Raw genomic sequence first — 27,939 nt, forward strand, 5'->3', positions numbered from 1 at the left:
TTAGATATACTTTGCCACCATCATCTCTCCAAGGGAACGTCTCATGCACCATTCAAACTTTATGGTTATATTTATCTTTTGATTAATTGTATTGCATGCAATTTTGTCAAAGCCCAATATGAACTCAAATTCTATAGAAATATTAGTCTGTGAAGAGTTTGAAAACCAGGAAGAGATGATGAATTTGCAGAAGTCAAAAGAAAAGGATAAATCTTCCAAACTCTAGAAGATGGATTGTGTGAAAAGCAAAGAGAAAAATGTATTATACAAGTAAAGTCCAGAAGATGGGCAATTTTCCTACTCAACCCCTCCTGAACTCTATAAATACTCCCCTAATCTTCCTCATATTCATCTCTCAAAAGTCTCTCTTCATCTCTTTCATAACATTCAACTTAGTCTCTTTCTATTGTTTCTCATAAAATCAAGGTTTGTACTCACTCTTATCTATCTATCTATCTATCTATATGTATATGTTAGTGGCCTTCAATGTACACATCTGAGAACTATGGATGAATGATATGACCTGAATTTCAAGATGAGGGTTGAGCTTGTTTTTTCCACATTAGCCCACTTTGTCTACTCTACCCCATTACTCCACCTGATTTTCATTATCTCTCTACATGATCTTAATCGTAGTCTTAACCTTTTGATCTGTGTTTTGCAGGCAGTCGTTCATTTGCTTTCTTTCAAATATACAGACATAATCCATGGAGTTGAACTTAGCACCAAAGTTTGCACAAAAGATCTTCGAAGGAGAAGGTGGAACATATTACCGTTGGTCAAGTGCTGAATATGAATTGCTCAAGGAAGCAAAGGTTGGTGGTGGAAGGCTTGTTCTGCAGCCTCGTGGCTTCGCTCTCCCTCACTATGCTGACTCCAACAGAATTGGTTATGTTCTTCAAGGTCTGTAAATCCCCGAGCTTTTTATGTCTTATTCTTGATTAGAACTCTTTTTCTATTTCTTTTTCTTTTTCTTTAGAGAATTGTTAATTATTCCTCCCTAAAATCTCTTCTCCTCAATTTTCTTTTCTTTCTCAAAAATTAGAACAAAAAGAGTGCACACAGCCATGGTAGTCGGCTGTGACTGGTGTGAGAGGGAGAGGGGGTCGCCATGACATGCAAGAATGAAAAAGAGAAGAAAGGAACAAGACTAGAATTGAAGAAAGAAAAGGGATAAGAGAGAGATGAAAGAAGTTGAGGGCTAGGGTTATATTTGGGAAAAGGAAAAAGAAATTGAAAAGAGAGAGAGAGAGAGAGAGAGAGAAAGTGGGCCCTTCAATATTTCTCTTTCATTTTTTTTTTATGTTTCTGTCAAAATGATTCTCCGATATTACCCACTGTGCCATCAAACCCTATCCCAGTGGCTCATTTATGAAAATATATTTTGTCCACATCCAGGCAGCTGTGGAGTAGTTGGAATGGTATCACCCAATGCATCCCAAGAAGTGGTGTTGAGGCTCAAGAAAGGAGATATAATACCAGTGCCCTCCGGAGCAGTTTCATGGTGGTACAATGATGGAGACTCAGAACTAATTATCGTATTCCTTGGTGAAACTTCCAAGGCCTATGTTCCCGGAGAATTCACATACTTCCTACTAACCGGAACTCAAGGAATCCTTGGAGGTTTTTCCACTGAATTTAACTCCAGAGCCTATGATATCAACAACGAAGAAGCCAAAAAGCTTGCAAAAAGCCAATCTGGCGTCTTGATAATTAAGCTACCAGAGGGCCACAAAATGCCCCACCCCTGCAAGAACAGTACTGATAAATTGGTGTTTAATATTGATGCTGCATTACCTGATATCCATGTCCAAAATGCTGGATTGCTTACTGCATTGACAGCAAAGAAGTTTCCCTTCCTTGGAGAAGTTGGGCTCAGCGCCACCCTTGTGAAGCTGGATGCCAATGCCATGTCCTCACCGATGTACGCTGGTGATTCGTCGGTTCAAGTAATTTATGTTGCAAAAGGGAGTGGAAGGATTCAAGTTGTTGGTATCAATGGTGAACGTGCCTTGGACGCGAAAGTGAAGGCTGGTCACTTGCTGCTTGTGCCAAGGTTCTTTGTGGCTTCTGCCATTGCAGATGGTGAAGGACTGGAGTACTTCTCATTGATAACAGCTACAGAGTAGGCATCAATCTAATAAATTGTTTTCTCTTTAAACATCATCGATTGTAGGGTTAATTACTAACTATTTGTTATTTGTCTTTTGTTCGTTTACAGACCTATATTTGGCGAATTTACTGGGAAAACATCAGTATGGGGAGCATTATCTCCACATGTTTTACAGGCCTCTCTCAATGTGGCTCCAGAGTTTGAGCAGCTTTTCAGGGCAAAGATCAAAAAGAGCACCATTCTTGTTCCTCCACAGAACTAGATTGATTAATAACCAAGGGCCCTTATGATGTATTATCATTTGTTTTCAGGAGTTACAGGGCTATTAAAATACAATAATTGTACTCCTAAGTGTGTCTTTTATATGTACATCTGTGAGATGGAAAATGTTGTACAACTATTAATTATATGGCAATAAGTTGTTCCTTTGTGTGATCAGAAAATCTATTGCTGCATTGATTTTGAAAAATTTCAAGAAATAGCCTATTAGAAGCCTTAAATTAGGTTGTGAACCTTCTTGTACTCATTGCGAGTGCATATTTGTCTATGAGAGTGATGGGTTCATTCCCATCATTTACCTAATTGACCAATGAATGTTGACAATGCTATCATCTCTTTGCTTCAATCAAACTCTGTATGTAAACTACACCATTCAAGTCATCATCAATAAATCTCCTAAAAATGAAAGAGAGATTTAAATGTGCCTACGCTTTATGGTCTTATACCAATCAAAACCTACACAATCATTCATGTTCTTGACACAATATCTCATGCTTCTTAATGAATATTTCAACTTCATACCGAGAGTGACAAATTATATGTATCCTCTATTTTTGTTCAAAGAATCTTTCAAGATTGCTCTTAAAATTAAACTTGAGAGGTGGGGAACTAAGGCTAAAAGGATGACTACATTCACGTGTATGCCCCTCAATTCAATGAAGTAATTTATTTATTTTCAAACGGTTGAAGATAAATTTGGAGAGCTACATCATATTGTGGACCACTAATTTTTTCCTAACATGGGATAGAATAAGAAAAGAGATACTATATCTTATCCCATGTCTGGATGGTGATAGGATAGGATCAATTATATCATCAATTATCCTATCCTATATTCAACCAAACATTGGATATGATAAGTGTTGAATATATTATTCCTGAGATATGTTAATTTCATACTAAGATATGAAATATGCATATCCCATATATCATAAATTTATTTTTTATTTTTTTATACTCATTTTGTAAAATATTTTTTTATTATAAATTAAATTCATGATTAAAAAATAAAAAATATTAATATAGAATATATAATATATAATTTATTTTTATATATCAAATAACATAATATAAAAATTTTAATTTATAAAATTTAAATAATTTAATCATGAATATTGTCAAATATAAGAGAAACTTCATTTTTTAAAATAAAAAAATTAGAATGTGATATAATTTTTATTTTAAACATTAAAAATAATACATATTGGTGACTTTTTAGTGATAACAGATGAAGAATGGGTAGAATTGTCAGGGTATAGGTAGGATAAAAAGAGGTATGAGATGACAAAGAGATGGAGTGGTCAAATGATTGGTGAAATGGAAACACCACTTCATCAAAGATGATATGCCGAGTTATATGCATTCTGCCAGAATTGTAATCTAAGCAAAACTAACCTTTGTGAATTGTGCAAAGTGATGTTAGGCATGCGATTAATAAGGAATATGACAGTATGGAACGCATAGAGCCAGAACTTCCAAGGTAAAGAAGTAGTAGCTAAGAGAGCCAAACCAGTTTCTAATATGTGCCTCATCTTTTCTGTTTTGGGGTAGAAGCATCTGTTTTCAATCTCACATGTAGCAAGAAAGAGGGTGAAAGCTTTGAATTCACCTCCATTATCAAATTATAAACATTATAATCGAGAATTGAATTGATTTTCAACTAAGGTTTTGAACTTAACAAAGGTAGGCAAAGCTTGATCTTTAGTATGTAAGGGATGAAGTGAAGAAAAATGAGAAAAATCAAGGAATAATAAGAAATAATTTGGACTAATTGTGGAGATAACGGTGTTAAGATCTCACAAATCAGTACAAACTAAAGCAAGAGGATGATAAAAAAGCTCTAGATTCAAATAATGGAAAAAATAATCTATGACTTTTTGCATATTGGCAAGCACAACAAATATTATGTCAATGAAAGTAATTAGAGATATTACAAGATATAAGAATCTGCTTCAAAGTACCAACAATAGGATGACCAAGGCGAGAACACCAAAGTTTGGCCAAGTTATTCAAATTCCTAGTAGAAGAGCCATGACCGGAAGTAAGGAGGGCTAAAGGTGCATCACAATATTTATTGTGTTTCCAAAAATACATTAATAGATTAAAAATTAATCCAAAAAAAAAAATCATTTTACAATAATTAATCCCTCTCTAATTTATTTTTCATTACTGCGATATTTCATCTTTATTAATCAAAATAAATGTCCAAAAAAAATATCAAATTAAATAAATATAAACTTTAAATTATCAACTACAAAGAACAATCAAATTTAAGAATCTTTTATGTATCCTCTATTTTTATTGAAAGAATCTTTTAAGATTGCTTGCTTGGGTTGGGTGAGAATAAGAATGGGGTTTAATATCCTTCATTCAATAATCCCATGTCTAATAAGAATGGGGTTTAATATCCTTCCTTCCTTCGTTCAATAATCCCAAGTCTTATGATTTATGGTTTATTATGTTATTAGAATTTTGTGGGTTGCTTGATTATTATGATTTTTATGATTTGTTGGGTTATTGGGATTTTGTGGTTTGTTTAATTGTTAAAACTTAATAGAAAATAGTTTTTTTTTTTAATTTAATCTTAGCGCTTTGGTGTTAGATAGAGCACTTTTTATTTTTAAGAAGTGTATCCTAATTTAAAAAATAAAATAAAAGTCTCACAAATTTTTGCATTTTATATAAAAATTATTATTATTATTATTTATTTTTAAGAAATGTATCTCTTAGTCTCTCTTGGTATGATTTTCTTTTTCATTTTGGTTTTGAATTTTTGGGAACGAGCATGTGCTAGCATGAATATGGGAAATGATCAATTATAAGGGAAATAATGAAATAGAGAGATAAGGAGATGCATAGAATTAAAAATAACAAATAAAAAATAAAAATAATCAAGAAAATGCACCATACCAAGATTCCGCCCTAATCCACATTCCCATAAATTAATGACAATCAAATATTAATAAGGATTAAATACACTTACCTTCCTCTTCATTGTTAGTGTATTTCACACTTTTCCCTCTTATATTTTTAGGTCAAAATTTTACTCTAAACTTGTTAAACACCAACATTTTGCACCTAATTGCAAACTCTTTGTAAAATTATAAAAGGGATCGTTTTTTTTTTCACTATCTCGTTCAAGCACTGATTTAAACTTGGATAGAAATAACTTTGAATTAACAACTTTCAAGTGAAATTTCTTAAATGCCTTTAAAATATAGTAGTTACTAATTTTGATTTTTAATTTTATATAGATGTTTGCATGACTAGTTGTGATTTTTATATGTCATTACACAGTTTGGCAACTTCGAATTTAAATAATAAATATTTTTTTTTATTACATTTTCAACTTTGTTTCTTTACTTAACAACTTATTCATGAACTTTTTAATAAGTTTAAGAGGTAAATTGTTATTTTTTAACAAATCTAGGAAACAAAGTGTTGACTTTTGAATGTGAAGGGTCAAAATGTAAAATAGGCCAAAGATTAAAAGGGTAAATTGTATTTAACCCTATTAATAATATTTGTTTCTTTTAATTTTAGGGTATTCATTATTATTATTTTTATATAACTTACCATATAAAGTTTGAAAAAAAAGGGATTTAATACATTCATTATTAAATTATCAAACTTTTTAGCATGTACACTTGGGTAAATATAGACTCCTCTTTGTAGTTTATATAGGATAATATTTACGTCTTCTAGTGAATTTGATAACAAAAGGAGTAGAATAATTTTATTTTTATTAAAGTAAGGATAAGTGTGATGTTTTAGATAATTTAATTAAATAAAAATCTTCTTTCTATATTGCATTTGAGGAAGAAAAATGATAGGTCTCTTCCAAGGATGCCAAGAGGCCACCTCATAATTTACCTTCTACATTGTCTTTAAGGAAAACTTGATAGGATTAGTTAACTTATGTCTAGGTTTGCTCATTGTCTTTAAGGACAACTTGATAGGATTAGTTGACTTTGGTCGGATATAATCGTGTTTCAATCAAATTCATGTCCATTTATATAACATGTTTAACAAAAAAATTACAAATTATTTTTTGATCAACCTACATAATATAAATTTGAATAGAATTGATCTATTTAATAATTATGTTGGTTAACCTTATTATAACCACATCATATTTAACTTGCATTTAACTCATTAAAAATTTGATTTTAAAAAACTAGATTAATTGAGTAAAAAATGTATAATGTTTGGAGGTTAATTTCGTCTTGATTATTAAATAAGATTTTGTTGGAAATCTTTAGATTATCTTTTGAAAAAGTGTAGGATTCAATATATATATATAAAAAAAGAGTTGTTTCACCGTTCAATTCTTCACCCTAGGTCGAGAATGGAACCATAGTAAAATCGGGAATCACTTTGTTTCACATCACAAAAAGCCTTTGACCTCTTTTTAGAGAACTTTTCTTCTAGAGTTCTCTTTGTCTGCTTTTTTAGAGAAGAATTAAAAGTAAGCAAGAGAGTGAGTGAGAGAGATCTCTTTTTATTATTATTATTTATTTAGTGGGTGGTTTCTAACAGTTCCAACTCCCACAAATTGCTCCCCCTAATCTCTGATTTGGTTGGATCGGGTTAGATCAACCTAACTTAGACACCCACCCAACTCCAATAGATTTCATTATTAAATGGGCTACAAAACTTGGTATCTATTTGATAATTGGTTGATATTTGATACTTTTAATTCAATTATGATTCGTATCCTATTTGACATGATTTATTTATGACCCATCAACATAAATTGTCATCCTTACAACTTCCTCATTTAATTTTTTAAAATTATTTTATATTTTAGTTATATTAAAAGTAAATATAATTTAAAAATAAATAAGTATTATTAATTTCTATAATTTATTTTGATAATAATTTTTTATATATGTTTCTAATTTTTTATTTATGGTATATATAATCACAATAAGGCAATAGGTAAATTCGCCCTAGGTTAAAAAAAAAATTTTTTAAATGAGACCTGAACTTATATATATCTCTTTGGCCAATATCATGTTTATTTTCATCCCTGATTTGTCTAAGTCTAAATAATTTTGTTTCTTTAGGCCTAGCACTTTAAAAGTTCCAATTGAATTTAAAATATTACTTTTAGCGTTTGAAAAGCTCTATGAAATAAGATTTATGTCTTATTATTTATAATGCTTAAGAAAACTTTCAAATTTAGAAAGACATTATTACATCTATCTTAGATATAATTTAACATTATTTAGAGTGTGTTTGAGAGTGATTTTAGAAAACGTTTTTAACAATTATAACACTTGAATGATAAAATTTTTTAAGTATTAAAAATATTAAAAGTTATTCCTAAAATTATAACCAAATTAGTTTTTAGAGTATGTTTAACAGTAATTATAAGAAGTTCTTTTTAACTTAAAAAGTGTTTTTGAAAAAAAAATTAGATGTTTGACAAAATTTAAAAATTTATTTGTAGTATTTTTTTAGAGAAATACTTTATAAGTGATTCTCCTAAAAACACTTTTTGAGAAAACACTTTTATTAAAAACACTTTGAGTAGAAATATTGTCAAACATACTCCTAGTATGTTTCAAAAAATATATGAAAATATTAGATCCAAAAATCTATTTTTAACATTTTTTTTATTACAACAAAATACTAAAGGGAGAAAAAAATATTAAGAAAAATGATTTTGTTTGATTGTACTATAAAAAATATTAAAGAAAATCAAATATAATTAAAGCTAATTTAGAAACTTATATATTTTAAAATTATTTAATCTTTATATCGATGAGTTGAAATAAGTAAAATAAGTTTAAAGAATTGAATGAAAATAATTTATTGAGTTTTAATTTACCTTTTTTATTTTTCTTTATTTTTTCTACTTTTTCTTACATTTTCCTTTAAATTTTTTGGAACCAAACATAGCATAAGGAATTATCTACGAAGTGGACATTTTTTTTTAATTTAAATTCATTCTAAAATAAATATTCGTCGTTACTCAAAATAAGTATTGTCCACAAAAAAATGATCAAATTAAATAATATAAAATTTTAAATTATTTGATACAATTGCAACCAAGATGTTAAGAATAAAATATTTACAAGCTATTGAAAGTTGGAGACGTGACATGTTGGGGTGGACCAAGACTTGTTCCCGCTAGAGTTGCTGACAATCTATTTATAAAGATAACGCTTATCTGCAACATCATTTCCTTATTTTTTTTTAACATCTAAAATCTTAGTTGTGAAGATATATATATATATATATATATATATATATATTTTGTTTCATTGACTAAGAGATTTTTTGGGAATAAAGAAAGAAGAAAACATGGTAAAAATGAAAGAAGAAAAAGAAGAGAATAAACGAAGAGGACCGGAAATGAAGAAAGAGAAGGGAAAAGAGAGAGAAGCAGCGAGGAAAGTTCGGGGTTAGGGTTATATTTTGGGAAAAGGAAAGATAAGTTTTATTTTTATGTTTATTTGTTAAAAAAGAGAGTGACACACCGTGACAACGAGAGACAAAGTGGGCCCTTTAATAATCCTATCTACAAATCCAGTGGCTCATTTATGAAAATACATTTTGTCCACATCCAGGCAGCTGTGGAGTAGTTGGAATGGTATTCCCTGAAGCATCCGAAGAGGTGGTGTTGAAACTCAAGGAAGGAGATATAATACCAGTGCCCTCTGGAGCAGTTTCATGGTGGTACAATGATGGAGACTCAGAACTAGTTATCGTATTCCTTGGTGAAACTTCCAAGGCCCATGTTCCCGGAGAATTCACATACTTCCTATTAACTGGAACCCAAGGAATCCTTGGAGGTTTTTCCACTGAATTTAACTCCAGAGCCTATAATATCAGCAACGAAGAAGCCAAAAAGCTTGCCAAAAGCCAAACTGGTGTTTTGCTTATTAAGCTACCAGAGGGTCAAAAAATGCCCCACCCCTGCAAGAACAGTACTGATAAATTGGTGTACAATATTGATGCTGCATTACCTGATATCCACGTCCAAAATGCTGGGTTGCTTACTGCCTTGACAGCAAAGAAGTTTCCCTTCCTTGGAGAAGTTGGGCTCAGCGCCACCCTTGTGAAGATGGATGCCAAATACGCGGCAGATTCGTCGGTTCAAGTAATTTATGTTGCAAAAGGGAGTGGAAGGATTCAAGTTGTTGGCATCAATGGTGAACGTGCCTTGGACACGAAAGTGAAGGCTGGCCACTTGTATGTTGTGCCAAGGTTCTTTGTGGCCTCTACCATTGCAGACGGTGAAGGACTGGAGTACTTCTCATTGTTAACAGCTACACAGTAAGCATCAATCTAACAAATTGTTTTCTCTTTAAACATCATTGATTGTGGGGTTAATTACTAACTATTTGTTACATGTCATTTGTTTGTTTACAGACATGTATTTGGCTAATTTACTGGGAAAACATCAGTATGGGGAGCATTATCTCCACAAGTTTTACAGGCCTCGCTCAATGTGGCTCCAGAGTTTGAGCAGCTTTTCAGGGCGAAGATAAAAAAGGGCACCATTCTTGTTCCTCCACAGAACTAGATTGATTAATAACCAAGGGCCCTTATGATGTATCATCATTTGTTTTCAGGAGTTACAGGGCTATCAAAATACAATAATTGTACTCCTAAGTATTTCTTTTATATGTGTATCCGTGAGATGGAAAATGTTGTACAACTATTAATTATATGGCAATAAATTAGGTTATGAACCTTAGTGTACTCATTCTGAGTGCATATATATTTGTCTATGAGAGTGATGGTTTTATTCCCATCATTAACCTAATTGACTAATGAAAGTGGACAATGCTATCATCTCTTTCCTTCAATCAAACTGTCTATGAGATGTAGATGATCTTATACCGATCAAAACCTACATAATCATTCATGTTCTTGACACAATACCTCATGCTTCTTAATGAATGAATATTTCAACTTCATACCGAGACTGACAAATTATGTATCCTCTATTTTTGTTGAAAGAATCTTTCAAGATTGCTCTTGAAAGCTTGAGAGGTGGACAACTATGACTAAAAGGATGACTATTTCTTGTGTATGCTCCTCAATTCATTAAAGTAATTTGTTTATTTTCAAATGCTGGAAGATAAATTTGGAGAGCTACATCAAAATTGTAGACCACTAATTTTTTCCCACCAATATGGCATGAGCCCATTTTTATGCCTTTATTGAATCGGGCATTACACTTTGGCAGCATTCTAAAGTCATCTTTCTATTATCCTTTTATCTTAATCTCATTTATGACTTCAATCCCGTCTCCAATCTTATATATTTTGTAGATTGATGCACACATATATGACGCATGGATTCTGATACACGTACTTTCTTATTAATTTTATCTTTTATTTTTTAATTTTAATTTTTAAATTTCAATTTTTAATTTTTCAATTTTGATTTTAAGCTTTCACTTTCAATTTTTAATTTTTGATTTTAAGCTTTAACTTTCAATTTTTAATTTTTATTCTTAAATTTTAACTTTGAGCTAAGTTTTGGGGCAAAATAGCCCTTTTATAGAAAAAAAAAAAATATGGTTTAACTCATTTGTAAAATTTATGTTCAAACTAATCATTTTATTGCCACGTAGGAGTCATATTATAAAAAATATTTTTTTAAAAAAAAATAAGTTGAAACCTCAATTGTCAATTGATGCTTTATTTTTTTTAATTAAAATTGCAATTAACAATTGATGAGTCATTTTTGAATTGAAACCTCAGTTGTTGATTAAGGCTTCATTTTTTAACTGAAACCACAATTGATAATTAAAACTTTATTTTTTGATAAAGAGTGAGAATGAGATGGAGAGAAGGGGGGAAAGGTGGGGGAAAGTAAAGTAGATTAAAAGAATATATATATATATATATATATATATATATATATATATATATATATATATATATATATATATAAGGTTGACGTGAATCTAGAGGGACTATTATCCATATAACTCCAAACTCAAATAATTCAAATATTAATTAAATTCTAACATATTAACACTATCCAAAATAAAGTTTGAACCAAAATCCTAATAAAGACAATTAATTCCCAGCCTAAACATCACTTCTTGCCCAAATTGAGAGTATCTGGAAAAAAAAAAATTGTTAACGAAAGAGAATGAGCCCAAAGCCCAATAAGAAATATTAATACAATTTTATGGATCAAACATTTTCAAGTATGATTATAAATAGGATATATAAAGTACTTTTTTTTTATAAAAACTTTTGAGTTCAAATATGCTAAAACATCTAAATCTTTTCAACATTTTTTTTTCATATTTATGTCAAAATAATTGCATATCAAATCCAAATCAAACACCTTCAATATATTTTTACTTTGGTCATCAAATAACAAATAATGTCCAATTAGGTAAGACTTTACAAATGAGTGATTGACCTCAAATTTGTTCCTTTTAAGATGGACAAAACCAAACACTACTAATTCTAGTAGTCTTTAACCAAATCCCTAGAGGTTGAGATTCAAAGTAATACATTTCCATCAAGAAATGTGAAGGTAAACTATTATATCCAGTTGATAAGGGCCGAAAATGTCAACTATTATATCCCGATGACTAAGATAAAATAAATTAGAGAGTCAAGCACTTTGTTTCATTTATTCAAACTTACAAAAGCATAATATCTCCATATTTTTCTATTATAATAAAAAAGAAAAATGTTCTAATATATATATCATGCAAAATATGTTTGATCCATGTATAAAAACAAAAATAATATTTTATACATTTGAAAATAACATATAAAAAGAAAACCATTTTCTTTTACAAAATCTGCATTAATTTTCCTTACATTAAAGAAGCACTAAAAAACCTTGAAGAAATTAATCATTAATAATCTACCCATTACCTAACATAACAAAAAAAATAAAAAAATAAAAAAACTACTACTATGAGCTATTTATCTAAAATTTTTAAATTAGACAATCCAAATAATATTTTATATTAATATTAGCAATCCTAAATAATTTCCAAAGCTAATATTATCTTCACTAATATTATTTTCAACTTCCTAATCAATGACAATTTAATTAAAGAATTTCCAAATTTCCATAAAATATATGTTCTTTCCAAAAATCTATTACCAATAATCACTCAATGTCTATATATTTTAAACTAAAACTGTGATGTCCCACATCGGATAGGGGAGGAAGTTCCTGGCGCTATATATGTAGAGGCTCCTCTTAACCAAGTAGACGCGTTTTAAAGCCGTGAGGGCCCATTTCGGCCCAAAGCGGATAATATCTACATGGTTGGGTGCGGGTCGTTACAAATTTGTGATGTCCCACATCGGATAGGGGAGGAAGTTCCTGGCGCTATATATGTAGAGGCTCCTCTTAACCAAGAAAACGCGTTTTAAAGCTGTGAGGGCCCCCTTGGGCCCAAAGCGGACAATATCTACATGGTTGGGTGTGGGTCGTTACAAATGGTATCAGAGCCGATCCCCGACCCCGGTGTGGGGGTTTGTTTGGCTTTGTCTGTTTGGCCCCGCAATCCCATGGGACACAACGAGGACGTTGTGTCTGCATGGGGGGGTATTTGTGATGTCCCACATCGGATAGGGGTGGAAGTTCCTGGCGCTATATATGTAGAGGCTCCTCTTAACCAAGTAGACGCGTTTTAAAGCCGTGAGGGCCCATTTCGGCCCAAAGCGGATAATATCTACATGGTTGGGTGCGGGTCGTTACAAATTTGTGATGTCCCACATCGGATAGGGGAGGAAGTTCCTGGCGCTATATATGTAGAGGCTCCTCTTAACCAAGAAAACGCGTTTTAAAGCCGTGAGGGCCCCCTTGGGCCCAAAGCGGACAATATCTACATGGTTGGGTGTGGGTCGTTACAAATGGTATCAGAGCCGATCCCCGACCCCGGTGTGGGAGTTTGTTTGGCTTTGTCTGTTTGACCCCGCAATCCCATGGGACACAACGAGGACGTTGTGTCTGCATGGGGGGGTATTTGTGATGTCTCACATCGGATAGGGGAGGAAGTTCCTGGCGCTATATATGTAGAGGCTCCTCTTAACCAAGTAGACGCGTTTTAAAGCCGTGAGGGCCCATTTCGGCCCAAAGCGGATAATATCTACATGGTTGGGTGCGGGTCGTTACAAAAACTCCTAAAATTGTTTTCTTTTTTGTCTTGTATTAAATTATTATTATTATTATTATTATTATACCAACTTTGTACTTTACCAAATTCTCAACATTTATTTTATTTTATTTTTTTCACTCGCCCATGTCGAGTTTAGTCCTCTAAACTTGACATATCTGAATCTAAAAAAAAAAAAAAAGAAAGTGGATGTTTCTCTCATCTCCTCATCTAATTCCCAAGTGGCCTATCGAATACTGTAATTGCTCCATTGAACCTCTACCAACTTGGCAATAGCATAACTTAGTACCTTATCTATCACATCTACAATCAAAATGGGTACTTCTTCATCAATCAAATCCTTTGACATTTGAATAGGCTCCAACTCTACAACATGAGAGGGATAAAAAACATACTTCCTCAAAGCCGATACATGAAACACATTATGAATCTTAAACAATCTTGGGGACAACTCCACTCTATATGCCAAGGTACCTACTCTTTCCAAGATTTCAAATAGTCCCACAAATCGAGGATTAAGCTTTCTGTTTCTCTCGAATCCCATCGTAGACTTTGTAGGCAAAACCTTTAAGAGAACATTATCACCAACCTTAAACTCCAAATCTCACATGTGATTATAAACATAACTCTTTTGTTTATTTTGAGCTGCTTTCAATCTTTATTTAACCAAGTCAACCTTTTCAATAGTTAACTGCACAAGTTCAAGCCTTAAAAGTTTCCTCTCTCTAACATCATCATAATAAATAGGAGATCGACATCTCCTACCATACAACCCCTCAAAAGGAGTCATCCCAATGCTAGCTTGAAAGCTATTATCATAGGTAAACTTTACTAAAGGTAATTAATCATCTCAATTACCTTTTAGGTCTATGGTATAAGCTCTCAACAAATCTTCTAAAACCTGAATACCCACTTTAATTGACCATCGATTTGAGGATGGGAAACAATACTAAAACTCAACTTAGTAACCAGAGCTTTCTATAAACTATGCCAAAATCTAGAAGCAAAATGAGGATTCCTATCGAATACTATAGAAATAGGTACCCTATACATTCTTACAATCTCCTTGATATAAAGAGAAGCCAATCAGTCCATGGAGAAACTAACTTTCATAGGTAGAAAATGAGTAGACTTTGTCAATCGATCAACAATCACCCAAATAAAATTATTATTGCCTAAGTGGTAACCCTATCACATAATCCATGGTAATATGTTCACATTTCCATTTAGGAATAGAAAGTGGTTGCAAAGACCTTATTGAGCGTACATGCTTAGCTTTCACCTATTGACACGCCAAACACTAAGCCACAAATTGTGCAATACCTTGCTTCATGCCTGACCACCAATAATTTTACCTTAAATATTTGTACATCTTCGAGCCTCCTACATGGATTATAAGTCTAGGACAATGAGCTTCCTTCAAAAACTCTCTCTTAAGTCTCCATCATTTGGGAAACAGTCTAGTCCCAAATCTTAAGATTTCATCATATGATAACATAAAGTCAAGCTTACCACTCTTCTTAACTTCCTTCATAAGTTGGACCAATTGCAAATCATTCTTTTATAGGGTTTTAATTCTCTTAACCAAGTCTTGTTGTACTATGAAATTCACTATAAGAGCTTCTGAGTTCCGAACTCCGATATGGATTTGTAAACACCTCAAATCCTCTAGTAACCACCTCTAACAACTTCTAATAGTTTATAAGGAACCAATTAATTTCCTGCTCAAGGCATGAACCACAACATTTTCTTTCTTCGGATGATATTGAATAATGTCGTCATAGTCCTTAAGTAACTCTATCCAATTCCTTTGTTTCATGTTTAATTCTTCTTAAGAAAACAAATACTTCAAACTCTTATGATTTGTGAATATCTCACAAGTTTCACCGGAAAATAAATGTTTTTAAATCTTAAGTGCAAAAACACTACAACTAGCTCCAAATCATGAGTGGGGTAGTTTTGCTCACAAGGCTTTAACTGTCTAGAAGCATAAGCCACAACTTTCTTATTTTGCATAAGAACACACCCCAAACCCTAATGAGAGGCATCATTATACACTCACGTTCCTCTACTTCTTGAGTACACTAAAATATTATCTATAAAAACCACAACAAACTAATCTAGATAGGGTTTGAATACCCTATAAGTCCATAAAGGCAGAAGGTGCATTAGTTAAACCAAAAGGCATAGTAAAAAAACTCATAATGCCATCTAGTTTCAAAAAACATTCTTGGGTACATCCTCATTTCTAACCCTCAATTGATGATATCCAAACCAAAGATCAATCTTAGAGAACACACATTTACCCTGAAGTTAATCAAACAAATCATTAATTCGAGAAAGAGAATACTTGTTTCTCACCATCACCTTATTCAACTCTCTATAATCAATGCAAAGTCTTATTAATCCATCCTCCTTCTTCACAAATAAAATAAGAGTTGTCTTCACAAATCATGAATCTGAGGAAGAGAATACTTGCTTCTCACAGTCACCTTATTTAACTCTCTATAATCAATGCAAAGTCTCATTGATAGGTCATTCTTCTTCACAAATAGAATATGAGCTCCTCAAGGTGAAACATTGGGCCTAATAAAACCTTTATTTAACAACTCCCGAAGTTGAATCTTAAACTCTTTAACTTCTATAGGTTCCATCCTGTGTGAGGCCTTAGAGATAGGAGTTCTTCATGTTACCAAATCAATGGTTAACTCCACCTTCCTTTAGTGGCAAGCTAGGCAAATAATCTAGAAAGACAAAAGGATAATTCCTTACAATGGATATGTTCTCTAACCTTAAATCATTTTCATCACTCACCACATATGCCAAAAAGCATTGATAACCCTTCCTTATCGAGCAAATAACTAGTTTGCAAGGTTGAGATCATATGCAATGGTATGTCCACATGTTTCCCCTCAAAACTAAACTTGAGTTGACAAAAAATGTGAAACATCACCATTTTTCCAAAACAATCAACAGAGGCATGATAGGAAGCTAATCAATCCATTCCTAAAATCACATTAAAATGTCAAAGGTCAAGGAGTACTAAGTTAACTAACATCTCCCTATAACCAATATATCATCATAAGATAATATTTAAGCATTCTATTGGCCACATCAGAATCTCCTAAAGGAGTAGCAACATTAATCAAATCAAAGTCCATGCTAGCCACTGACATACGTAACAAACTAATGAAAAATATTAAAACAAAATAGTGCATTGTGATTGGATTCACCACTAAGAAACCAATTAGGCAATTTAAAATTATGAGGAAGAATATGTAAGAATTTATACTAGATGAAGCTAAAACTTAAACTAATGTGTCACTCATCTATCCTTAAAGTAAACTAAATCAGTTTCCCAACAAGATCATAAGCTAATGCTTTGATACCATTTTGTCATGCCCCAAAACCTACTCTAAGGGTGGGATGGTCATTTTACATCTCAAGCTTAAAGGCTTAAAGTGCGAACGATTCAAACAATTATCTTATAACTAGAAGGTTAACAATTACTAAATTCTTGTTCAAAGTAGTAAAATAAAACATTTCTATAATTCTTAAATCTCAACTTTAAAACTAACGCATCAATCAAAGTACTATTGTCCAAATATCTCCAAACTCAAATAATTCAAATAATAATTAAATTCTATCATCTAAATAATATCCAAAATAAAGTTTAAAATAAAATCCTAATAAAGGCAATTTCTTAGCCTAACCATCACTCCTCACTTGAATTGAGAATACTAGAAAAAAAATTGTCAATGAAAGGGAATGAGCTTAAAACCCAATACGAAATACTAAAATAGTTTCATAAATCAAACAATTTCAATTATGATTACAAATAAGAGATACAATATACAATCTTTTTCATAAAATGAATTTGAATATACTAAAGCATCCAAATCTTTTCAATTATATATATAATTTTATATCAAATCATGCATTCAAAATATTTTACTTTAGTTATTAGATAAGAAATTATGCTCAGTTAAGTGAGACTATACAAATGGGTGGCTAGCCTCAAATTTATTGTTTTTAAGGTGGATGAAACCAAATACTATTGATACTAGTAACCTCTAACCAAACCCTTAAAGGTTGAGATTCAAAGCAATTACATTCCCCACCAAAAATATAAAGGTTAACTATTATATCTCGTTGATAAGGACAATAAAGGTTAACTATTATATCTCATTAATTAGGGCACAAAATGTCAACTATTATATCTTGTTTACTAGGGCCAAACAAATCAAACACTTTGTTTCATTTATTCAAATATACATAAACATAATATCTCTATATTTTTTTGTTATAATCAAAAGAAAAATGTTTTAATATATTTTTCATGCAAAATATATTTGATTCATGCATAGAAACAAAAATAATATTTTACATATTTGAAAATAACATATATAAAAAAATAATATTCTTTTACAAAATTCACATTAATTTCCCTTACCTCAAATAAGCACTCAAAAACCTTCAAGAAATTAATTGTGTAGAATCTACTCCTTACATTACATAACAAAAAAAAAAAAAAAACTATTACTATTGACTATTTATTTAAAATTTATAAATTTGGCAAACCTAATAATATTTTATGTTTATATTAGTGATCCTAAATCATTTCTTATGCTAATATGATTATCACTAATATTATTTTCAACTTCCTAAACCATAACAATTTAATTAAAGAATTTCCAAATTTCCATAAAACATATGTTCTTTCCAAAAATCTATTGTCAATAAATCATTCAATCGTTCAACCCTACATTTTGTTTGATATTTTGGGACAAGAGCATCTATTTTCAAGCCCATGTGTAGCAAGAAAGGAATTTGCTTCCATTATCAGATTATAAACATTGTAATCGACAATTGAAATTATTTTCAGCTAAGGTTTTGAACTTAAGAAAGGTAGGCAAAACTTGATCTTTAGTATGTAAGGGATAAAGCCAAGAAAACTAAGAAAAACTATCAAGGAATATTAAGAAATAACTTGCACTAGCTGTGGAGATAATAGTGGCAGGACCTCACAAATCGGTATGAACTAAAGCAAGAGGATGAGAAGCTCTAGATTCAGAAAATGGAAAATGTAATCTCCGGCTTTATGCATATTAGCAAGCACAACAAACCTTATATCTATGACAGTCTTTAGAGATATTACAAGATGTAAGAATTTGCTTCAAAGTATTATCAACACCATGACCAAGATGGGAGTGCCAAGGTTCACCCAAGTTATCCAAATTCGTAACAATAGAGAAACCATGACAGGAAGTAAAGAGGGCTGAAGGTGCATCATAATATTTATCGTGTTTCCAAAAATAAATTAATACATTAATTCCAAAATCTTTTATTTATTTATTTATTAATAATTTTAAGAAGGTAGTTATGAATTGGATATTTTTAAAAAATCATTTTACAATAATTAATCCCTCTCTAATTTATTTTGCATGCAATGTGATATTTCATCCTTATTAATCAAAATAAATGTTCCCAAAAATAATAAAATTAAATAATATAAACTTTAAATTATCAACTATCAAGGTGTTCATTTTGTTAGATTCATTAAATCGAGGCCAACATGTATTAAACCATAAATTTAATTATTTTTATATTTGTCCAAATAATTCAAAAAATTAATAAAATATTTACAAGCTATTGCATGGCGGTAGAACATGAAGTTTTGGTGGACCTTATCCCACGAGGGACGTTGAGAAGCTACTTACAAAGATAAGGTTCCTGATAAACCTTATCTCACGCATCATTCGTGCTTATAATTAATTCCTTTACTTTTCAACTTTGTGAAGATATTTTTTTCATTGAATAAGAAAATGTTACGATAATAATTTCCAACGTGTGATAATTGGAAAATTCGAGAAGGAAGAACAAGGGCATCAATTTTTAGGCAGTAGACAAAAATGTCAAATTTCCACATGTCCAAAAATGTTGATTCGCGACAAAACATACTTCTCTTTTAGGTATTATCAGTTTGTTTGATTTTGAAATTAGATTTTTTTTATAGGGGCTTTTTGGATACAAAATTTTTACTTGTAGCGTTTTCTCAAGTAGAAAATTTTTACAAGATAACACTAATTTTAGATATACTTTGCCACCATCATCTCTCCAAGGGAACGTCTCATGCACCATTCAAACTTTATGGTTATATTTATCTTTTGATTAATTGTATTGCATGCACTTTTGTCAAAGCCCAATATGAACTCAAATTCTATAGAAATATTAGTCTGTGAAGAGTTTGAAAACCAGGAAGAGATGATGAATTTGCAGAAGTCAAAAGAAAAGGATAAATCTTCCAAACTCTAGAAGATGGATTGTGTGAAAAGCAAAGAGAAAAATGTATTATACAAGTAAAGTCCAGAAGATGGGCAATTTTCCTACTCAACCTCCTCCTGAACTCTATAAATACTCCCCTAATCTTCCTCATATTCATCTCTCAAAAGTCTCTCTTCATCTCTTTCATAACATTCAACTTAGTCTCTTTCTATTGTTTCTCATAAAATCAAGGTTTGTACTCACTCTTATCTATCTATCTATATGTATATGTTAGTGGCCTTCAAAGTACACATCTGAGAACTATGGATGAATGATATGACCTGAATTTCAAGATGACGGTTGAGCTTGTTTTTTCCACATTAGCCCACTTTGTCTACTCTACCCCATTACTCCACCTGATTTTCATTATCTCTCTACATGATCTTAATCGTAGTCTTAACCTTTTGATCTGTGTTTTGCAGGCAGTCGTTCATTTGCTTTCTTTCAAATATACAGACATAATCCATGGAGTTGAACTTAGCACCAAAGTTTGCACAAAAGATCTTCGAAGGAGAAGGTGGAACATATTACCGTTGGTCAAGTGCTGAATATGAATTGCTCAAGGAAGCAAAGGTTGGTGGTGGAAGGCTTGTTCTGCAGCCTCGTGGCTTCGCTCTCCCTCACTATGCTGACTCCAACAGAATTGGTTATGTTCTTCAAGGTCTGTAAATCCCCGAGCTTTTTATGTCTTATTCTTGATTAGAACTCTTTTTCTATTTCTTTTTCTTTTTCTTTAGAGAATTGTTAATTATTCCTCCCTAAAATCTCTTCTCCTCAATTTTCTTTTCTTTCTCAAAAATTAGAACAAAAAGAGTGCACACAGCCATGGTAGTCGGCTGTGACTGGTGTGAGAGGGAGAGGGGGTCGCCATGACATGCAAGAATGAAAAAGAGAAGAAAGGAACAAGACTAGAATTGAAGAAAGAAAAGGGATAAGAGAGAGATGAAAGAAGTTGAGGGCTAGGGTTATATTTGGGAAAAGGAAAAAGAAATTGAAAAGAGAGAGAGAGAGAGAGAGAGAGAAAGTGGGCCCTTCAATATTTCTCTTTCATTTTTTTTTTATGTTTCTGTCAAAATGATTCTCCGATATTACCCACTGTGCCATCAAACCCTATCCCAGTGGCTCATTTATGAAAATATATTTTGTCCACATCCAGGCAGCTGTGGAGTAGTTGGAATGGTATCACCCAATGCATCCCAAGAAGTGGTGTTGAGGCTCAAGAAAGGAGATATAATACCAGTGCCCTCCGGAGCAGTTTCATGGTGGTACAATGATGGAGACTCAGAACTAATTATCGTATTCCTTGGTGAAACTTCCAAGGCCTATGTTCCCGGAGAATTCACATACTTCCTACTAACCGGAACTCAAGGAATCCTTGGAGGTTTTTCCACTGAATTTAACTCCAGAGCCTATGATATCAACAACGAAGAAGCCAAAAAGCTTGCAAAAAGCCAATCTGGCCTCTTGCTAATTAAGCTACCAGAGGGCCACAAAATGCCCCACCCCTGCAAGAACAGTCCTGATAAATTGGTGTTTAATATTGATGCTGCATTACCTGATATCCATGTCCAAAATGCTGGATTGCTTACTGCATTGACAGCAAAGAAGTTTCCCTTCCTTGGAGAAGTTGGGCTCAGCGCCACCCTTGTGAAGCTGGATGCCAATGCCATGTCCTCACCGGTATACGCGGCAGATTCGTCGGTTCAAGTAATTTATGTTGCAAAAGGGAGTGGAAGGATTCAAGTTGTTGGCATCAATGGTGAACGTGCCTTGGACACGAAAGTGAAGGCTGGTCACTTGTTTGTTGTGCCAAGGTTCTTTGTGGCTGCTGCCATTGCAGATGGTGAAGGAATGGAGTACTTCTCAATGATAACAACTACACAGTAAGCATCAATTCAATAACTTGTTTTCTCATTACACATCATTGATTGTAGGGTTAATTACTAACTATTTGTTATTTGTCTTTTGTTTGTTTACAGACCTGTATTTGGCGAATTTACTGGGAAAACATCAGTATGGGGAGCATTATCTCCACAAGTTTTACAGGCCTCTCTCAATGTGGGTCCAGAGTTTGAGCAGCTTTTCAGGGCAAAGATCAAAAAGAGCACCATTCTTGTTCCTCCACAGAACTAGATTGATTAATTACCAAGGGCCCTTACGAAGTATTATCATTTGTTTTCAGGAGTTACAGGGCTATTAAAATACAATAATTGTACTCCTAAGTGTGTCTTTTATATGTACATCTGTGAGATGGAAAATGTTGTACTACTATTAATTATATGGCAATAAGTTGTTCCTTTGTGTGATCAGAAAATCTATTGCTGCATTGATTTTGAAAAATTTCAAGAAATAGCGTAATGGAAGCCTTAAATTAGGTTGTGAACCTTAGTGTACTCGTTGTGAGTGCATATTTCTCTATGAGAGTGATGGTTTCATTCCCATCATTTACCTAATTGACCAATGAATGTGGACAATGCTGTCATCTCTTTGCTTCAATCAAACTCTGTATGTAAACGACACGATTCAAATCATTATCAATAAATCTACTAAAAATGAAAGAGAGATTTAAATGTGCCTACTCTTTATGGTGTTATACCAATCAAAACCCACACAATCATTCATGTTCTTGGCACAATATCTCATGCTTCTTAATGAATATTTCAACTTCATACCAAGAGTGATAAATTATATATGTATCCTCTATAATTTATTGAAATAATCTTTCAAGATTGCTCTTGAAAACTTGAGAAGTGGGGAACTAGGGCTAAAAGGATGACTATATTCACGTGTATGCTCCTCAATTCAATAAAGTAATTTATTTATTTTGAAACGTTGGAAGATGAATTTGGATAGCTATATCATATTGTAGACTACTAATTTTTTCCTACCAATATGGCATGAACCCATTTTTATGGCTTTAGGCCATGTTTGGTTGGTTGGATATATAGTATGAGATAGGATAAGAGAGAGGATATTATATTTTATCCCATGTTTGACTTGTGATGGGATAAGATAAGTTATCTCATCACTTATCTTATCCTATGTTCAATCAAACATAGGATAGGATAAGTGATGACATATATTATCTACTATTTTTTTATCCCTTCCTATCCTATCCTATGAATTTGGAGAGCTACATCATATTGTAGACCACTAATTTTTGCCCACCAATATGACATGAGCTCATCCCATGTCTTTAGACGATGTTTGATTGACCATATAACATGTAATAGAATAAGAGAAGAGATACTATATCTTATCCCATGTTTGGATGGTGATAAGATATGATAAATTATCTCATCACTTATCATATCCTATATTCAACCAAACATGGGATAGGATAAGTGGTGAAATATATTATCCACTTTTTTTCTTTATTCCTTTTACATAGGATATATTAATTTCATGCTATGATATAAAATATGCATATCCCATGTATCATAAATTTATTTTTTAATTATTTTTTTATTTTTTTATACTCATTTTGCAAAATAATTTTTTTTATTATAAATTAAATTCATGATTAAAAAATAAAAAATATTAATATATAATATATAATTTATTTTTATATATTGAATGATATAATATAAAAAATTTTAATTTATAAAATTTAAATAATTTAATCATAAATATTGTCAAATATAAGAGAAATTTCATTTTTTAAATAAAATTTTTTATTACATGATATAATTTTTATTTTAAACATTAAAAATAATACATATTGGTGACTGTTTAGTGATAACGGATGAAGAATGGGTAGAATTGTCAAGGTCTAGGTAGGATAAAAAGAGGTATGAGATGACAAAGAGACAGAGTGGTCACATGATTGGTGAAATGGAAACACCACTTCATCAAAGATGATATGCCGAGTTATATACATTCTGCCAAAATTGTAATCTAAGCACAACTAACCTCTGCGAATTGTGCTAGAGCCAAGAAAGATGCAGTAGACTTAATGATATAGGAGTATAATTGTGTTTATTATATGGGAGAACATAGGGATAGTAGAGATGGTAATTTGGTGTTTTTCCAAATAGAATTTGAAAAGGATCTAGATTGAAGTTGGAGTACCTTGGAAAGCATTTGATTAATAAGGAATATGACAGTATGGAACGCATAAAGCCAGAACTTCAAAGGTAAAGAAGTAGTAGCTAAGAGAGCCAAACCAGTTTCTACTATGTGCCTCATCTTTTCTGTTTTGGGACAGAAGCATCTATTTTCAATCTAATATGTAGCAAGAAAAAGGGTGAAAGCTTTTGAATTCACCTCCATTATCAAATCATAAACATTACAATTGAGAATTGAATTGATTTTCAACTTAGGTTTTGAACTTAACGAAGGAAGGCAAAGCTTGATCAATAGTATGTAAGAGATGAAGTGAAGAAAACCTAGAAAAATCAAGGAATAATAAAAAATAATTTGCACTAATTGTGGAGATAACAGTGGCAAGAGCTCACAAATCAGTATGAACTAAAGCAAGAGGATGAGAAGCTCTAGATTCAAATAATGGATGAAGTAATCTATGACTTTTTGCATATTGGCAAACACAACAAATATTATGTCTATGATAGTCATTGGAGATATTACAAGATGTAAGAATCTGCTTCAAAGTATCAATACCAGGATGACCAAGACGAGCACACCAAAATTTGGCTAAGTTATTCAAATTCCTAGTAGAAGAGCCATGACCGGAAGTAAAGAGGGCTAAAGGTCCATCATAATATTTATTGTGTTTCCAAAAATACATTAATAGATTAAATCCAAAAATCTTTTAAAAAAAAAAAATTAAGAAGGTAGCTATGAATTGGATATTAAAAAACAAATCATTTTACAATAATTAACCCCTCTCTAATTTATTTTTCATTTACTCTTATATTTCATCTTTATTAATCAAAATAAATGTCCACAAAAAATATCAAATTAAACAATATAAACTTTAAATTATCAACTACAAAGAGCAATCAAATTTAAGAATCTTTTATGTATCCTCTATTTTTGTTGAAAGAATCTTTTAAGATTGCTCTTGAAAACTTGAGAGGACTATATTCTTGCGTACGCTCCTCAATTCAACAAAGTAATTTATTTATTTTCAAACATTGGAAGATCAATTTGGAGAGCTACATCATATTGTAGACCACTAAGTTTTTCCTACCAATATGGCTTGAACCCATTTTTATGCCTTTATTGAATCGGGCATTACACTTTGGCACCATTCTAAAGTCGTCTTTCTATTATACTACTATCTTAATCTCATTGATGACTTTAATCCCCTCTCCAATCTTATATATGGTATATATTGATGCACAAATATATGACACGTGGACTCTCATACACAGACACTTTCTTTTTATCGTATCTTTTAGTTTTTAATTTTAATTATTAACTTTCAATTTTTAATTTCTATTTCTTAAAAATTAACTTTAAGCTATCAATTTTAAGAGTACTAGCTTTACACAAATGGGTTTTTCTCACTAATTTTAAAAAATATAGGAAAAAATAATTTCAAATTTTATAAATCAATAGTTCTTTCTCTATTTAAAAGTATTTTAAAATATATATACTTTTCATAAGTTAGATAATCATTTCCTAAAATAATCCTTTTACTTGTTAGGTTAATAACATTAATTGACAATTTTTTTTACCAATTGTTAGGTTAATAAAATAAGAAAATTTAAAAATTAAAAATACAATTAAAACTTAAAAAAAATAAATAAATAAAAAACCTTTAAAGGTAAAAGTATAAAAATAAAATACAATTAACTTTCACTTCGCTAAAACACACTAGCAAAAAATATAAATTTGGAGAAAGAATTGGAAATACAATGGGAGTTAATTTTTTTTTTAATTTTCAAGTTTTTAATTTTAATTGTATTTAATTGTTAATTATTTTGGTTTAAATTGTATTTTAAATTTTTAAATTTTTTTATTTTATTGTTGATGTTAACTAATAAAATTTTTATTCAATTTTATTAAAAAAAAAGAAGAAAAAAAAAAGAAGATGAGTTGATTTATATAATACAAGATATAAAATCATTATTAATCATGGAATTAGAAAGATTTTATTTATCAACTGAGGATCATAATTTTTCCACAATGATTTTTATCTCATATTATATAATAAAAAATTTATAATATATTTATTTGTAAGGGTATTTTAGGAAATAATTATCCAACTTATGAAAAAATGCATGTATTTTAAAATATTTTTAAATAGATAAAAATAAAATTGATTTATAAAAGTTAAAGTTCATTTTCCTATACTATCACTTTTCCCATAAAAAAAATTATAAAATTACAATTTTAAGAATATTTAGAATTTCAAATTTATGACTCTTTGTGAAATTTCAATTGAAAATTTTATGTTCAATAGGAACTTATTGTTGAAAAAAAAAACGAGGAAACAAAAGATAAGACAACATGCAATCAAGTTTCATTACATTCTCTTTCAGAGTTTCTATATGCATAGGAGCCCATGGTTTTTTCTTTTTCTTTTTCCCTAAAAAAAAAAATTATGCCACAATTTTGGACTAAGGAAGCAAGACAAGAAATGTTGACTTTTGGCTTGAAATCCATATTAAAAACTCATCATTGTTTATTTGTCATGTCCCAGAAACCCTGTAATGTTCATTTCATACCTCAAACTCGAAAGTTCAAAGTGCAAATGAGTCAAACGATCATTTGGTGATTAGAAGGTTCCTAATTACCAAATTCATTTTCAAAATAGTAAAATAAAAAATTTCTATAATTCTCAAATCTCAACTTTAAAATTAATACATCAACCAAAATACTATTATTCAAATAATTTCAAACTCAAATAATTCAAATAATAATTAAATTCTAACATCTAAACAATGTTCAATGTGATTATGAATAGGAGATACAATGTATTTTTATTTTTTTTTCTAAAAAACTTTCGAGTTCAAAAAATTCATATTTATATGAAAACAATTTTGTATCAAATTCAAATAAAATATGTTCAAAATATTTTTATTCTGGGTTTAAAATAACAAATGACACCTAATTAGGTGAGACTTTACAAATGGCAAACTAACTTCGAACTTGTTCATTTTAAGATGGACGGAGTCAAACTTCTTAGTAATCTCTAACCAAACCCCCAAAGGTTGGGATGTAAGATATCACATGCAATATATATTCGATCCAAGTATATAAACATTTGCAACATGAATCAAATCTAAAAAAGACTTAGAATCGTTTACTTACCTCCAGCCATTGTTTTGAGTTACTGTAATCAGTGCAAGCCTTGATTTCCAAATTCTGATATCTTCTTTTAGATGGTGTTGAAGATAAAAACAGCAGAGAAACGAGTTCAGGACCATGAGAGATCTATATAACTGTGGCTTCCCATCATACCACGTTGCTTCTGATTTGCCACACTATGAGCAGTTTGTAGAACATGCTCCTTAACCGCAGCAGAAGTGAGAGATGGTAGAGGACATGGTCAAGGTGTTGGACCACATCAGTGTGGTGAACGTGTGTGAACATGTAGCCGATAACATTCTCCCACTTGGTCCACACTTTTAACCTAATGTCCTATCTTAGTCTATCAATTATCCGCATTAAGTAACAAATACATGAATCATGGCGATAAGTCCTCTATATAACGAGTGTTACCTTCCATGTATTACAGTGTATTCATTTCTTAACATTATTCTTTATGTGGCAATATTACGTAATGAATAAACCCTATATTCATTCTTGGTCCAATGAAGTTGAATTTTCTCAAAATTAAATAAATGTGCACATTAATATGAGAAAACATCATAATAAGAGTTTGTACAATAAAAACTAAATAAGGGAACTAAGTCCCATGTTCACTAGATGATCTTTGAATTTCAATGGTGGCATGCCCTTAGTCAAAGGATCAACAATCATCAATTCAGTGCTAATATGCTCAATAACCACTTTCTTTTCTTTAACATGTTCTCTTATGGCTAGATACTTAATGTCAATGTGCTTGCTTTGACTTCCACTTTTATTGTTCTTTGCCATAAAGACTACAGCTGAATTGTCGCAATATATACTCAATGGCCTAGATATTGAATCCATAATTCTAAGCCCGAAAATGAAACTCTTAAGC

The 27,939-nt window shown here is 31.2% G+C and overlaps 2 protein-coding genes across 4 annotated transcripts; both read left to right on the forward strand.

Annotated features, from left to right (window-relative positions):
- The first annotated feature begins 327 nt into the window (after nt 1-327).
- LOC100854631 (glutelin type-A 3-like) lies at nt 328-10,125 on the forward strand. Of its 3 annotated transcripts, XM_059740960.1 has the most exons (5): nt 334-426; nt 665-903; nt 1,399-2,125; nt 2,222-2,387; nt 2,422-2,556. In XM_059740960.1, the coding sequence occupies exons 2-4, from the start codon at nt 708-710 to the stop codon at nt 2,373-2,375; spliced, it is 1,077 nt and encodes a 358-aa protein (XP_059596943.1). In that variant the 5' UTR covers nt 334-426; nt 665-707; the 3' UTR covers nt 2,376-2,387; nt 2,422-2,556. The 3 variants fall into 3 exon arrangements, with proteins under 3 accessions (XP_059596942.1, XP_059596943.1, XP_059596944.1); XM_059740959.1 differs by having other exon boundaries at nt 328-426; nt 2,222-2,556; XM_059740961.1 differs by lacking the exons at nt 1,399-2,125; nt 2,222-2,387; nt 2,422-2,556 and adding exons at nt 8,971-9,679; nt 9,776-10,125.
- Nucleotides 10,126-19,920: 9,795 nt separating this feature from the next.
- LOC100260054 (11S globulin seed storage protein 2) lies at nt 19,921-22,155 on the forward strand. The gene is made up of 4 exons (XM_002269428.5): nt 19,921-20,033; nt 20,264-20,502; nt 20,998-21,724; nt 21,821-22,155. Exons 2-4 carry the CDS (start codon nt 20,307-20,309, stop codon nt 21,972-21,974), a joined length of 1,077 nt encoding a protein of 358 aa, XP_002269464.1. The 5' UTR covers nt 19,921-20,033; nt 20,264-20,306; the 3' UTR covers nt 21,975-22,155.
- The last annotated feature ends 5,784 nt before the right edge of the window (nt 22,156-27,939 follow it).

The sequence above is a fragment of the Vitis vinifera genome, chromosome 12 (assembly GCF_030704535.1).
Source record: "Vitis vinifera cultivar Pinot Noir 40024 chromosome 12, ASM3070453v1".
NCBI lineage: Eukaryota > Viridiplantae > Streptophyta > Magnoliopsida > Vitales > Vitaceae > Vitis > Vitis vinifera.

Bases quoted from the DNA above. Each gene is read 5' to 3' on its own strand.
- LOC100260054 (XM_002269428.5), top strand. From the start codon at position 20,307: ATGGAGTTGAACTTAGCACCAAAGTTTGCACAAAAGATCTTCGAAGGA. The intron at 20,503-20,997 runs GTCTGTAAATCC...GTCCACATCCAG, and splicing joins AATTGGTTATGTTCTTCAAG to GCAGCTGTGGAGTAGTTGGA. The intron at 21,725-21,820 runs GTAAGCATCAAT...GTTTGTTTACAG, and splicing joins TCAATGATAACAACTACACA to ACCTGTATTTGGCGAATTTA.
- LOC100854631 (XM_059740959.1), top strand. From the start codon at position 708: ATGGAGTTGAACTTAGCACCAAAGTTTGCACAAAAGATCTTCGAAGGA. The intron at 904-1,398 runs GTCTGTAAATCC...GTCCACATCCAG, and splicing joins AATTGGTTATGTTCTTCAAG to GCAGCTGTGGAGTAGTTGGA. The intron at 2,126-2,221 runs GTAGGCATCAAT...GTTCGTTTACAG, and splicing joins TCATTGATAACAGCTACAGA to ACCTATATTTGGCGAATTTA.